Source organism: Dasypus novemcinctus, chromosome 24, assembly GCF_030445035.2.
Source record: "Dasypus novemcinctus isolate mDasNov1 chromosome 24, mDasNov1.1.hap2, whole genome shotgun sequence".
NCBI lineage: Eukaryota > Metazoa > Chordata > Mammalia > Cingulata > Dasypodidae > Dasypus > Dasypus novemcinctus.
The window spans coordinates 54,049,851-54,065,065 of record NC_080696.1 but is presented as its reverse complement, the minus strand read 5'-3'; the positions used below and the strand labels follow the sequence as shown (position 1 = coordinate 54,065,065).

The following is a 15,215-nucleotide window of genomic DNA, read 5'->3' as shown; positions in this document are numbered from 1 at the left end:
AGAGTGGGAGAGAGGCAATCATTCTCTTGTGCCACTTCAGCTCCCTTGTCTGCTGCATCTCTTATTATTTCTCCTCTGTGTCTCTTTGTTGCGTCATCTTGCTGCGCCAGCTCTCCGCATGGGACAGCTTACCACACGGGCCAGCTTGCCTTCACCAGGAGGCCATGGGTATCAAACCTTGCACCTCCTATATGGTGGACAAGAGCCCAATTGCTTGAGCCACATCTGCTTCCCTCAATTTATTCTTAATGAGACAAGCTTTACATTAAAGATTCTTCTTATATATTTAAATATATTATAAATCAACTTTCATGTACTGTATACATACTTGGATAAGAAAAACAACTCTTTACACAAGTTATCAATCATTTCATTATGTACTATACTGCATGTCTCCTGAATGCAATGCGCTGTGGTTGGTGCTATAGAAGCTAGAAGATTGGTGGAGAAACAAACAAACCTCCTAGAGAAGACACTGACACAGATGACTCACAGTGGTGTGAGGTCTACGTCATGATGTAACCTCTACCATGCCACTCTATTGGAAGGTTCAGAGGAACAGGTGAGAAGATCAGGAAAAGTTTCTGGAAGTCAGTGGCATGTGCAATGTGCCTCAAAGGGCAGAGGCTGTCACCTAACAGAAACAAGGAAGGGGTTGTTACCACCAGAAAGAACACCAAAGTTTAAGGCACAAAACAGGCCAAGTGAGGGCAGGCTATAAAGAAAAGAAAACAGACCGTTCAGCCAAAATGCAGGGAACTTGTGAGTGATAAGGTGGGAAAAGGAGGGGTTGGGGACATTGCACTCAGGGTACAGAATCTGTGATCCATTGGAGTGAGAAGATCTGCATTATAATTTAAAAGGAAGATCTATCTAGCAATATACAGCACACAAAAACTGGGGTGAGGCAAGATGATCTGGGAGGGCAGCCAAAGTGAAAATGGCAAAGAAAATTGGAAAGAAGTGACAGAGAGGAAATATATATATATTGAGAGAGAAAGCGTGTGTGTGTGAATTGCATATATGTGTGGGGGAAGGGGAATAGGACCAGAGAAGAAATTAAAAAAGATCACACACTTTCAAGCCTAGGTAATCAGGAGATGTGACACAACATCAACAGAAATGGGAGTAGGAGTGAACCCCAGATTAGGGGTCCAGAGAACACTCAAGGCTCACTTCTCCTTGTCCTTTCAGACCTCCACTTAGATACACCTCTTCCTTAGTGTCCCCAGACTGCCTGGGGTCTAAACCTCTAACAGCCCTTACTGCTCTGAACTGGGATGACGACTATACAGCCACTCTGCCTGTTGCACTACTGAGTTCTTAATGGCAGGAACCAAGTTTGTCTTGCTCACCACTTAACCCCACCAGTGCAGAGACTGGCACATGGTAGTTACCCATGTATTTGTTGGGTGATTGAATAAACAGATGAGCAAAGGAAGGATGGACAGAAAGCTTCATGGGAGAAACCGGCCTTCAGTCATTGATTTCAGTTTCAAATATACAAAAAAGTATAAAGTGAATATGCCATCATCCCAAATGATTCAGCATTATTAAAATACTGAAAGTGTTTTTGTCCTTTTGGGATTCAGCTGGGGGGGGGCCTACAAAACTTAAGACAAAGACCTTGGTTATTTTATATTGGTAAAGAAATCTTCTTTATCTATTGCTTGTTCTTTTTGTCATATACAGCATACCTCTATGGAAAAACAGATGTTGAGGAAGTATCAAAGAAAAACAATGTCCTACAACATAAAATCCACTTCTATCACTAAACAGGGATAGAGACCTTTAACAGACACACATTCCTTGCGATCTATATATTTATTGTTATTTTTAAAAAAGATTTATTTATTTATTTAATTCCCCCCCTCCCCCGGTTCTCTGTGTCTATTTGCTGCGTCTTGTTTCTTTGTCCGCTTCTGTTGTCGTCAGCGGCACGGGAAGTGTGGGAGGCGCCATTCCTGGGCAGGCTGCACTTTCTTTTCGCGCTGGGCGGCTCTCCTTACGGGGCACACTCCTTGCGCGTGGGGCTCCCCTATGCGGGGACACCCTTGCGTGGCATGGCACTCCTTGCGCGCATCAGCACTGCGCATGGCCAGCTCCACACGGGTCAAGGAGGCCCGGGGTTTGAACCGCGGACCTCCCATGTGGTAGACGGACGCCCTAACCACTGGGCCAAGTCCGTTTCCCTATTTTATTTTTATTGTGACTATCATTTATTTCTTCCCTTAGTTGAGAGGATAAGGTGGAGAAACCATCTAGTGTCATCTAGGGATGACAAACAGTATCATCCCTAACCAAGTCATAAAGCAAGTCATTAAAAACACTACTCCTGGGAAGTGGATGTGGCTCAAGTCATAAGGCCTCCGCCTACCATACAGGAGGACCCCAGTTCTATCCCTGGGGCCTCCTGGTGAAAAAGAAGAAAAGCATGCCTGTGAGGAAAGCCAGTGCCCACGTGATGAGCTGAGCACCCTGCATGGTGAGCCAAGTGCCCATGTGAGAGCCTAGTGCCCGTGTGGTAAGCTGAGTGCCCACATGAGTGCCCGTGTGGCAAGCCAGTGCCCATACGATTGCCCATGTGGTGAGCCAGTGCCTGCGTGATAAGCCGAATGCCCACGCAGGAAGCCAAGTGCCCATGCAGTGAGCCAGTGCCCGCGCAAGTGAGTCACGCAGCAAGATGATGATGCAACAGAAAAGAGACGAAGGGGAGAGTCAAGGTGAAGAGGAGCAGAAACCAGGAACTAAGGAGGTACAACTGATAGGGAACCTCTCTCCACATCAGAGGTCCCCAGGATCGAATCCTGGTGAATACTAGAGGAGAAAGATGAGAAGAGAAAACAAAGAGAGAAATAGATACAGAAGATCAAACAGTGAATGTACACAGACAGCAAAAACAGTAGGGCAGGGGAGGGGGAATGGAAGAAAAAAAATGAAGTGCAAAAAAAACCACTCAAAAAAACAAAAACAAAAAAAGCACTACTTCCTAGATTTCTTGATGCAAGCATATTAGGCAAGCCACTCTTTTTTATCAATTCCCATAAGCCCACAAAATTTAATTTCCAAGTTGGTAATCAAAAGTAGTTCTTCGTATATATGGGTACCTTATATGATCATATGCATGTTTTGTAAGTTCACAATGTTCACTATACATTTATTGTTTATCTCTGTTAAAAGATATCCTTAAAAGACATACTTAAATTTAATAAATAAAAAAAAATTGAATTTGAGTTTAAAAAAAATAGTTCTTGGAAATAATTGCACTTGGAACAAAAATATAGTCACACTCATTTGCCTGAGGTGGGAAAAATGGTGTCAACTTCCTACTTTCTCAAAACAGCAGAAGAGGGCTAAGGATGAAGTGGTTAGGGCAAAGGGCAGGAAGAAAAGAAGTATCTGGCTAATTATTTTAACCTGGATTTTACTGTCAAGGGCACCCCCTCAGGCATTTCCACACTAATCACCAACCTTTTCCCTCTGCCTAGTTCTTCCCTGATTTGATTTTAAAATGATGGTACACCAACTACTTCAAGGTTAGACATCTTCTTAAAATCACGCTAGTTCTCGTATTAATATTAAACTTGAAGAGGAAGCCCATTTGGAGGAGACCCCTCCACAGGCCACGGAGTGCACGTAAACAGGGGCAGTGTGACCAGCCAGGAGGCTGTATAACAGAAACCGTAGCATAAGTTTGTGACCTTCCACAAGCAACTGTGCTCCTCCTCTCCAGCAGGCCACTGCCGTGCAGGAATTTGTACTCAGGATGCCTGATCTTCAGATATTTCAAAAGAAGCCAAAAATGCAAAATTTTATGTGACTTCTCCCGACATAAGCAATGGCAAAAAAAAAATTTTAAGACACTGTGTGGACCAAGCAAAATATAACTGGGGGTGACCAACTTGAGACATCTAGGTAAGAGGTTAGGAAGCTGGGCAATGGTCAGAAACTACAAACTATATCTTCATGTGTCCTGATAAATTGGGAAGGCTGAGGACAACGCCTTGTCTCTTTCTGCAGTCATATTCTAGGAAAACGAAGCAAGGATCACATCACCACAGTGTTAGTGTAGAGTGGATCCAGGACACGGGACACCTCAGGAAGAAAAGAACGCTGATGACTTGATACTTAATTGTCCTCTTAAAACATTTCCTGCTATTATAAACCAATTTATAGTGTCTAATAAAGAGCACTGCATTTAAAGCATTTTGCACAGTGCTTGGGGCACATAACAGAACTCAATAAATGTCAGCTATTATTGGGTTTTATTATGAACAAGGATAAAACATGAATCAGACTGTGCATTTTTCTATTGAAGGGGAGATTCTGGTCCAATCACAAAACCCAATAATCCTCTTTACACGAGAAGAAAAAGTTGTGCTACCTTTTAGATAAAGGGGATCATGGAACAGCCATACAATGTTAACAAATCCAGCACAAGTGGAACACAGCTCCCCTCCTTTTTACCCCCAGAAATGCTGTCCCACCCTCCTGGCACCTTGGGTGAACAATGCAGTTGTAGAATGTCAGAGCCTGATCACGCAATAAGGCTATCTGCTCTAATCGCCTCATTTTACAGATCCTATAACTCCTTCGAGGCTCTACAACAGTCAAAGGCAGAATCAGAACCCAAATCCAGGTTTCCTAATCCCTCTTTTTCCATCACCTCATGGTCCCTATGGGTGTGTACATTCAGGACCGTTGGTTAAGAGTAGAAGGGCAGTTTGGGAATAAATCTTTAAAGAGCACTGTTCTGTATGATACTAGAAACCAGATATACATGCCCCTGCCTTTAGAAGTAAGGCACCATCAACTAAGAGGAAGATTTCCTATACACGGCCAATCAAAGTCTAGCTTTAATCTATCTCGGAGTTGCTCAAAATCTTATAAATCCTCTTTTAATCTTCTAACGTCAACTATGCCTTTTTTAGCCAGTGGCTTGGAGCAAGAGTTCGAACCTTCATGAAAGAATCTAATTTATCTGCTGGTAAAGGAAAGATGTCACAGGAATCAATGATCTTCAAAGAATGTTACTATGCCTCAAACTATCCACCATCCAAAATACTGAGACAATATTATTTCAAATGTAGCCAAGTACAGAATACAGATTGTGTCCTACATGCAAAATCTGTCTTTCTAGAAAGCATGCTTTAATGTCAAAGGCTATAAAGCAAGCTGTGAACAGGAGACTAAAATTAGCTCAAACCACAAATAACCTAACATACTTATCACTTCCTTACGATCAACCTACAAAAAAAGCAAACATTAAAGGCATTTACAAAACTAAAGGGGTAATGCCAATTTAATCCTTTACTTTCAGTTGTATCCCTTCTTCTTTCTGTAATGGATCTGGCATTTAAACATTACCAAAGAATGGCATTTTATTGATTTGAAGTCAAGTACAAGGGAAACCATTAGAGCTGAGTTTTGCCCAGTAAGTAAAACAGCATGTGCCATGCAGTTCTTAAGAGTTAGAATGGTAACCACCTCCTCAAAGCGAAGATAGGAAATTCTAGGTGATGGACCACACCCATCTCCAGCTGCACTTCACACTGACAGCGAGGGACATAACAGACTACTACTTCAAACCAAAGTATGCTTCCATCTTCTAAAGCCATTTCTTTCCTACTTTCAAAAGCAACATCTTCCAACGAACAAAAGGCAGTTGAGAAACACAAAAGTTTGTTACCATCATGTAATAAATAATACAAGTTGCAAAAGGAGGTTTAGTTGACAAATACATATTCACAAAAAAAAGGGGGGGGAGTACTAGGTTTGTTAAAGTTCAACTACTTTTACAGCAAATTCTCTGTGTAGGACAACCATGTTTTTCTAAGTTTCGGGTAAAATTTAAGCTCAGAGGATGAAAACTAGTTAAGTAAGGATGAGTATAGGACCTAGGACTGCTGCTGTGCACTCTTCAAATATTGTTATTCAAACTTTAAAAAGCATTCTTAAGGGAAAGTAGCACACCTGGATAGTTATCTGTGATATGGACAGATTAAGTAAAACACTACTAATGACACTAATATCCTTAGAAATTACACAAGAAAAACTGGCAGCAGGACATGAAGGAATATTTAAACATACTCACAAACAGTATCATGACTGTCACATAAAGGACCCACGAAACCCAGCACCCATGAGATGTGGATTCTTGAGAAATTTTCAAGAGATATGGACTAGCTAATCCTCAGGTGTTACAAAACCACCTGGTACATGGTGGGGATGCTCCAGAAATTTGGGTTTGTGCCAGTAAACCTGGTGTGGCTGCAACAACTTCCTGATCGTGCCCCCGTTCTGCTTTACCCCACTCGGAGAATGATCCTGAAAACCCTGACAAAGGGAGCTGTCCAGGTAGTGGAGAAAAATAATGGCAATGCTCTTAATTCAAAGATGCTGTTAAAAATACAGTTCAAATCAGGGTAGAAGAAGAAAGAAAAAAAGCCAAGCATTAATAACAAAGGAGCAAAAACCAGAATATCGTCTTCCGAAAAACAACCACTAGATACCTTCTTAGAGGGCTTTTCTGTTAAAAGTTAGCCACACAAATATTTATGACCCGTGAAGGCATATTTTGCAGGCATCCTTGCAGAAGGAGACCTATCTGAAGAGTGAAGCAGAACAAAATCTAAAAGGGATAAATATAACAGGGACAAATGTTTAACTATCAAGGGAATTTAAAGCTAATTTACTGTATTATACTAAATGCATTTTGCCTATTTGTTCTCTTGAGTGACACTATATTCAGAAGTGATTTCATCCCCAGACATTTTTATGTAACCCTGTGTTCTCAAGGAACTCCAACTATTTTAAGTAATTACCGGATATTCACTGTCTTGTAAGTAATTTGCAGTAGTGTATAATCCTCCGAGTAACCAGTATCCATCAGAATAAAAACTAAGCCGTTTGCTGGAACTTAATATTGGAATTTTTAATGTGATTCTTCAAAAGGAATAAATGCATCAATAAGGGAAGCTTGAAAAAGGAAAAGATGAGGTCAGGGGGAAAAATGTTTCAAAACAGTAATTATCTAAAAATAAGGAAAAGAATTTTCATTTCCTAATCACTAATTAATAAATTTTTAAAAATATAATTTTGGAAACCTAGTTTTGCTATGTTCATCTTATCTTAGCAAGCAGTGTTGCTCACCCACAAAACCCACAAACACAGCTGAGCTTTTCCTTCTTGATCTGTAAAAGCATGCCTCTAGTCTATGGGAAGAAACCTCTGCCATAAAAGAGGAGCCCAGAATAAAACACTTACTTGGCCCAATGATTTACTTCAACAAGTGGTTAACCCTCATTCAGGGAGTTAGAATTTCCTGGCACAGTAAGTACTAGGTTAAGAGCAGTAAGGAATATGAGTAGAGTGGACTCTAAATTGTATATTTCCCAAAGAAAATATAGACCCTAAATTCTGCTTTGCCACTAAGCCATGTTTAGTTTGAGTCCATATTACAGACCTGACTTCTTGAAGCACTAATTCTTATCCACTGACCAGAGGGGATCGATAAACTTCCCTGCCTTGGCAGAATGATTAGTATTCAGAAGGGCAAATGAACCACTTTAGGAATTAAAAAAAAAAAAAAAAAAAGACAAAATCACTTATCAGTAGTTATTATTTTGTCTGCAGCGTGCCTTGTAGCAAGTCTCGAAGATCAATAGAATCAAGGACTAGACTTTCTTTGGCTGTTTTTTTTTTCCCCCCACTTTGGGGTAGGAGGTGGATCTTCCATGGGAAATGGTCTTGTGTCTAGTTTTCAGACATTAAAAATTTACAAACTATCAGCAAGATACTCATGATATGTCAAGTTGCCCTGAAAAAAGGACAGGAAAGCAGCTTATTAACGATAAAGACTATTTCTATGTGAAATAAAACAAACTGCCGGAGACTTAGGTACTTTCTTCTCAAGGATGGCAGATGAGTAAACTATCATGCTATTCAAACAGAGCTTACACCAGATGTTTTAGGTTTCTTTCTAAAATTACAACATAAAGGGTAGCTAATCTTCATGTACCTAGCTGGGGCTGAATCGTCTGTAAATTCTCAAGAATCAGTTCCTCTATCTTTTACAGGAAAAACCACCCAATTGCTACTTAGAGAAAAGCTGCATGCATAACTTCTGTGTCAGCTACTCATTTTCCCACATCACTAAATCAAATGAACCCTATTTATTAAAAGTGTTTAATACTCTTGGGGGAAAAAAAGACTGAAAATTGTTATTTGAGTCTTTATACTAACAAACCTTCTCTAAGTTTTTGAGCCTAACTGAACCCATGCACACCCACATACTTTACAAAACTGAGTAACCACTGCAGTTTTTACAAGGATTATTTTAGGGACATTAGATTCTCTTTGTGAATACATGAGGGCCTTACATTACTTGATGTGACCTTAGTGACAAATTAGTCAAGGATCATTTTTACAAAGGAGGAGAATGAAACCCAAAGAAAGTAAGGGACCATTCAGTGTTGTTCGTGTCAGAGCTTAGACTAGAACACAAACCTAGACATTAAGGCCACTAAAAAAGCAAAAGATTAAATTATACTCTTGGCTTTAAAGGGTGGTTTGATCAAATGCCAAAAATGTTTGTCTTTATCATTCATAATAGTTTATAAAAATCATAGACCTCTGTAAAGGTTGCTACTTTCTGAGAGCCTTACATATCTGATATCTCAAAATCAAAAAATTTTATAAACCAACTACATGCAAAGTCCTAGATGGCATGCATGAAAAGTGCAAGGGACAGAGTAATTCAACAATCTTTGACAGATATATCACCTCCAAGGTGCCTATTAAGTTCCTCTAAGGCCAAATATAAATTTGCTGTTGAATTGAAAGCTTCTGTAAAACGAGTTGGCAGTGCCTCCTTCTACTGCATAAGAATCCAAGCCTGTCTTCTAATGCAGCCGCAGTAGGCAAAACTAGCTCTCATTAGCCAGGACACAAAATGGGAGATTTTCTTCCAGAGTGACCTCTGCTATTGGTACAAATGCTGGCTAATCTATTTGTTTCTATTATTTCCGCCACTAAGATGAGAATTAGGAACCTTGTCTTCTATAGATTTTTACTGTTAGGGCCTAGGTAAGGTCCTGACACCAATTCAATCCCAGCATTCATTAGGCACTTACTTTGTGCCTAGTGCAGAGGACACTGTTGAGAAGGATGGGCTTGCTGACCTCAGGAAACTTGGACTCTAGAGAAGACAGACACCAAATGTAATGAAACAGCTACAATGAGAGAAGGGCTTTAGCAGAGATATACATGAAATTGTATGGAAACACAGGTAAGAGAGCAAAACACTAGGGCAAGGAGGCACATGTTTGAGCTGGGAGGTGCAAGCTAGAAAGGAAGAGAAAGGCATTTTAGACAAAGTGCTGTGCAAAGGTATAAAGGAATGAAAGGTAAGGATGAATTTGGAGAACACTGCATTGGCTGGTGTGGCTAGAATAGAAGGCCTGTGGGGGAGGGGGATGCTGGAACCTGGATTTTACAGATAACATGAAGTACCAGACATAGTTAAATGAGAGGAAGGACAGGCTAAGATCTTTGTTTTTTTAAAATTTCCTTTTTAAAATGTTTATTTTAGTAACATATATACAACCTATTCAGACATATAATTCAGTAGTGTTAATTACATTCACAATGTTGTACACCATGATGCACCCACAACAGAAACTATGTACCAATTAAGCTTTAATTCCCCATTCCCTATCCCCTGCCCAGCCTCTGGTTACCTGTATTCTTGTTTCTGATTCTCTGAATTCCTGAGTAAGATTATATAATATTTGTCATTTTGTGTCTGGAGATCTGTTTTTTAAACAGTTATTCTATAGATAATATGAAGAATGTACATATTGGAAGGATGTGGCGAGACTTAAGAGGAACACCATATTAATACAAAACTGGTTTCACTGATTTCTGCAATGGGAAACTAGAAACAGCTGCAGATTTTAGGCTAAATATGAGAACCACTGGAGTGGTGAGAAGGAAGGCATGGTAATCAACCAACAAAATGTGGTAGAGGGAGTCAAAAACTGCAGCTAAGTCCCCAGCACTCCTGGATCCTCAAAACATGCAATCAAGAGACTGGTGCCAAAACTACAGCATCTCAGAAACAATGACCTGGCTAGAATTCCAATTTTCCCGAACACAGGCAGTAAAAAGAAACATGTCTAGCCTACTTGTCAGCATAAATTAGTTAACAGGAAATAATTAACATAAATGCTATATGGAGAAGTACCAGATTGTACAAAATATATATGGGCTGAAGAAGGACTAAGAGAAAGTATCTGCAATTAAAAGTACTGCATAGAACAAAAATTGTCCAAAGAATTCTGTAACTTAAAAGATCAGCCAAAGAAAACAGGGGAGGGAGGGAAGGAAGGAGGGAGGGAAGGAAGGAGGGAGGGAGGGAGGGAGGGAGGGAGGGAGGGAGGGAGGGAGGGAGGGAGGGAGGGAGGGAGGGAGGGAGGGAGGGAGGGAAGGAAGGAAGGAAGGAAGGAAGGAAGGAAGGAAGGAAGGAAGGAAGGAAGGAAGGAAGGAAGGAAGGAAGGAAGGAAGGAAGGAAGGAAGGAAGGAAGGAAGGAAGGAAGGAAGGAAGGAAGGAAGGAAGGAAGGAAGGAAGGAAGGAAGGAAGGGCAGTTATTTCAGCAGTTTCTAGTCTGAAACCCCCTACAGGAAATTTCTTACTCATTTTTCTATCATGAAGTTCTGTATACATTTGACCACATCATTCAAGACCAGGAATTTTTACAGGTTTTGAGGAGCTAAAATGGAAAATGCAGTGGGGAGGCCAATGATCCCAACTGTGGATATCTGGTTGAAAACATTTGTATTACCATTATCCCCCAGAGGACTTTTCAGAACCATCTGGCATGGTTTACTTCCAAAAGTACCAAAGTATTCCTATAAATATGCCAGTGATGTCAAACAAATAATGATAGCAAAAAATTCTTCCCTCTGCTGTTTCTACTTGTGTGCCCAGTTAATTTAATACTAGCCCAGACAATTACAAAGGTCTTTACACCATTTCCAAAGTGGTGATCAGACACCTAAATTTAGTCCACTCAAGCCAGGGCTAAACAAGAACATTTAGATCTAATGGGTCGCTCAAGATGACTAGAACTTCCCAATCTCTCCATGTCATTTCCGTCTGCCTTTTCTTTTTTTTAAAGTGAAGTGAGTCATAGTATATAGATCTTTCTCCTCTGCACTAAAATAGCTTTTCTCCCCCTCTAAAGAGTGGCATTAAGAAGTTATGATATTCTTTTTCCTGGAATATAAGAACACAATCTGTATTGAACAGTAAGGAACTGTTTGTGAACCCATGTTATAGCATGGGTTTTAATCTAGGCAGGTATTAGGTCGTATTTCATAATAAAAGAAGCTATAAAGACAAATGTAAATCAAGGCATGGCTCCTTTTATAAAGCCTACCTCTCGCATGGAATAAATCTTGCCTTCAAGCCATGGGCTATTGTTGCAATCTCCTTAATCTGAAACAATCAAATCATTCACACTGAAAAGAGTGAACAGTGTTAGAGAGAAGCAAGGAATTTAGAGGCAAAAGAATTAGCAAAACACCTGACCCAAACCCTCTTTAAACTACAGATCAATGGCAGCATATCGCTCTCCTTTTCATTCAGTTAAGCCTCTCTTCCCCGTTCTAGCTTCTAAAACCAGTTTCTATTTTATATCTATGCTCTCACCTCTTTCAGTCAACCAGACAGACTCAAACTCAAGGCTCACCAAACCAGATAAAAGTTGCTTAAATGTTAGAAAACACTGTATAAAGTCATCAAAAAATGCTATCAAAGCTGACTTTTTAATAGAGCAAAATACTTAGTGTCTGTGCTAGTTATTAACATTAAAGATCCAAAACATGGTTTATGCTCACTTTATCAAACTGAGCTAGCACAGCATTTTTGCCTGAAACCTTTTTGTCTTCTAAGCTACCACACACCTCAGCACTCAAAAGTCCACTTCACCCTCTGTTCTCTTCCTAATTGTTTCCAAATTTTTGCATCTTCTTGTTCTAGTTAGAAACGAGGATAGTGAGAAATGACCGCACTACCTTGTTTTCAAAGATTTTTTTAAAATTACATATTTTTCTAATCGTAATAGACAAGGCAAGCTCAAAGCATTACTTTGTATAAGGCTGCCCTCATTTTGAAAGGCTGTAAAATATTGTTTTCTTTAAACTTTCATTTTCTACCAACCGCAAGCACATTTCTTTGAATTCTTGAAAAATAATAGGTTTGGTAAATTGACACACAACTTGGAAAATTTGCCACTTTAGACTCAAGGTCATTTGAACTGTTTTTGAAATGCCACAGTTGTAAAATAACAGCTTATGAGCTTAAAAAGAAGAGTTTCTGACTTCAGTTTTAGGAAAGAAAATATCCCCTGCTTGGGGAGAGGGAAAAAAAAAAAAATGCCCACAGGAGACAATTCTCTAAGGTCAAAAGAAACCACCTTTTGGAATGTGATAATCCATTAAGAAGCTGGGGAAATCTCAACATAAAGCAATCCCAACTAACTCTTCCAATGTGGTAGAGAAACTTAAGAACAATGAAGAAACTAATTGAGGACCAACACACTCTATCCTAGCAACGTGCTTAACACAATTTTAACAATGCTTAGGTGACAGGTCTGGCCATGCTGGCCCAACACAGTAAAAAATAAATTCAACTAATAATTTATTTACAGTATAAATTTGTTGTTGCCAGCTCATTTTCAGTATAAAAGATTTCCTCCCAATGCCTCCACTTATCATGGGGTAGATCACAGCAAATTCCAACACTTCAGACCAAAAATTTTCACTTTAAAAGTCACTTTAGACCCTACTGCATATGAATGGATGCAGAAAATTTGCCTACACATTTTCAAAGACACTAGTGGAATTCAATTAGTCTACAGAAACTGGACATGGAATACAAATTTTATATATTGATCGATCATATACAGATTACAGTGGTCCAGCAACACTGTACGAGTCAATCAGTATAATATAGACTATCAGACTATACTACAGTCCAAATAAAAAGGATCCTGTCAAATAAGTTTGATGGAAATCCAGATGAAACCAAGACTTAGTCAAGCATACCAAAGAACTGCTTAAAGATTCTTCCTTTTTTTAAGAGGAGCTCAAAATAGATCTTAATACCAGCTGATAGACCTCACAATTTGCCTTCTGGGCCTATAAATTGAAAAGAGAATAAACTGCCTTCTCTCTTTACACAAGTAACAAAATCTCTCTATTCTGTTCTTTACTTAAGATAGAGAGTGTGGTTTTGGTTAATCCTCACAACCCCCGCAATGACATTTAATCGGGAGCACATATTTTCTTTAGAGGATTTAGCTTCCTGAAAACAGAACTACTGGGGTATTTAATCTGATGCTTTGGAGATATGCGAGAAACCCTACCTTGCTAATTTTTTATTTATGACCCACCACAATCCAAAGTAGATGAGGACTCAAAGAGAGATCTCAGCCAAGACCAAAGAGCAAAGCTGGTGAAAGACGCGATTCATTGAGGATAAAACGTTAAGGTTCCATAGTCCCTGACTGAAAGGGCAATATTTTAGCCACGAAGGAGGGAGGTATTGCAAGCCTCCTCGTGGGAAAACTCTGGCCTGATAATCTTATGGTTTGCTGCTCCTCCTCATTCTGCTCAGAGCAAACGTCTCCTCCTCTGACAAACCGTGGGCGATGCCCCTCACACAGGTAACCCACCTTCCATCCAGTGGCTCTCTACCCCGCTGTAACGTTTTTTTTCCTTCACAAGGCCTGTCACCATCTGAACTTATTTGTGTTTGCCTGACCGCTTATTCGACTCCAAGCTCCGTGAAGGATAATAGGATTCAACACTCTCCAGCGCCCAGGGCAGTACCAAGCTCCGCGGCGACACGCCAATTCACGTCCATTAAATGAATGAACAGGAAGGGGGACCGGGACTCTGTCGTTCTTGGGACTCGACACGCACTGAGACTGGAGAAAAGGAAATGTGAAGGGGTGAGGGAGAGGTAACCTTTTCCCCCATGGAAACAAAGGAAGGGACTCTGAGGTGTTCCCGTCGAGAAGTGGAAGTAGTGGGGGTGTTCAATCAACCCCAGGGGACACAGCGGGGCTAAGCAGGGGCAGCGGAGCGAGGGGCGAAGGACTCGTGCTGAGAGGACAGCCCGGCGGCCTTCAGACTCGAGAGGTCAGCGGGGCTGCAGGACAGGAGGTAGACGGGGGATTTCGGGGGGTTGCGAGGCCCACTCGGGGACAAAGAGAGAAGGGGGCGGCCTCTGCCGCGGTCGGATCGAAGGATCAAGCAGCAGAGGCGAGACGCAGCGCGGAACCCGGAGGCAGAACGGGACCCGGGGGTCTGCGGGAAAGGCTCACGCGGCCCAAGCGAAGGGCCTAGCGCGCTCCCGGGCGCTCCCGCACCTGGTAAATGGCCGCCCAGTTCCCGGCCTTGTCGATCTGCTCGAACTCCCTTTCCATCTCCATGACGAACGCGGGCTGCTGCCGCGCCTCCTCCGCGGCTCACTGCGCCGTCCGCCGTCCCGGGCCGCGTCGAGCGTTCAGCCCCAGGTCCCGCTGCAAAGGCAGACGACAGCCGCTATCGCCGCCCCGGCCGCTGCTTCTTCATGTCAACCCGGCAGCCGGAAGTACGCACCGCGCCTGCCGCGAGCTCCGCCCCCTGAGCCGAAGGGCCAATCAGCGCTCTAGAACGTGGGCAAACACTTCCGCGGGGCGGGGCCGGGGGAGGTGCCGGGGGAAGCGGTCTCAGCCTGCGAGACGCCCGGCGGCGGAGTTGTCTGCCTTCCCCTCCCGACCCGGGACTCGGGCGCGGCGCGCTCGCGTTGTCTGGGTGATCCCGGGGAGCCCCGCCCACGGCGCGTGGGTTTGCGAGGCCGGGGTGGGACTTGAGTTCAACCCTCTGCGCGGTCCCTTGAGTCACGGTGTGACCTTGAAATAGTCATGCATCGCAGCTGCAACGCCCGGGCCCTGGCCTTAGTGCTCCAAGCTGCGGTATATGCAGGGAGCTGCGGGCCCTACTTTCTGCTTCCCGGTTTGGGCCAGAGGAGCCTTGTCCTGAAACAGGAGTTTCGTGATCCCGCAGGCTGCTGGTGAATACGTCCTAGACCATAGAAGTCGTGTCGTTGTCTGAAACGCAAGATTTCCGTCCGGGATCTCTGGCGCCGGGCGCTGCAGAAAGGA

General features: G+C 42.1%; 1 protein-coding gene across 3 annotated transcripts in view; it reads right to left on the bottom strand.

Moving 5' to 3' along the window:
- PTPN1 (protein tyrosine phosphatase non-receptor type 1) overlaps positions 1 to 14,680 on the bottom strand; it is an 85,484-nt gene extending 70,804 nt beyond the window's left edge. For 2 of the 3 annotated variants that reach the window (XM_058287227.1, XM_058287228.1), the window contains exon 1: positions 14,439 to 14,680. In XM_058287227.1, the coding sequence (XP_058143210.1) occupies positions 14,439 to 14,501 (63 nt within the window). In that variant the 5' untranslated portion in view covers positions 14,502 to 14,680. The remainder of the gene's footprint in view (positions 1 to 14,438) is intronic. The other variant, XM_071211789.1, reaches the window with a different exon arrangement.
- Positions 14,681 to 15,215: the final 535 nt, after the last annotated feature.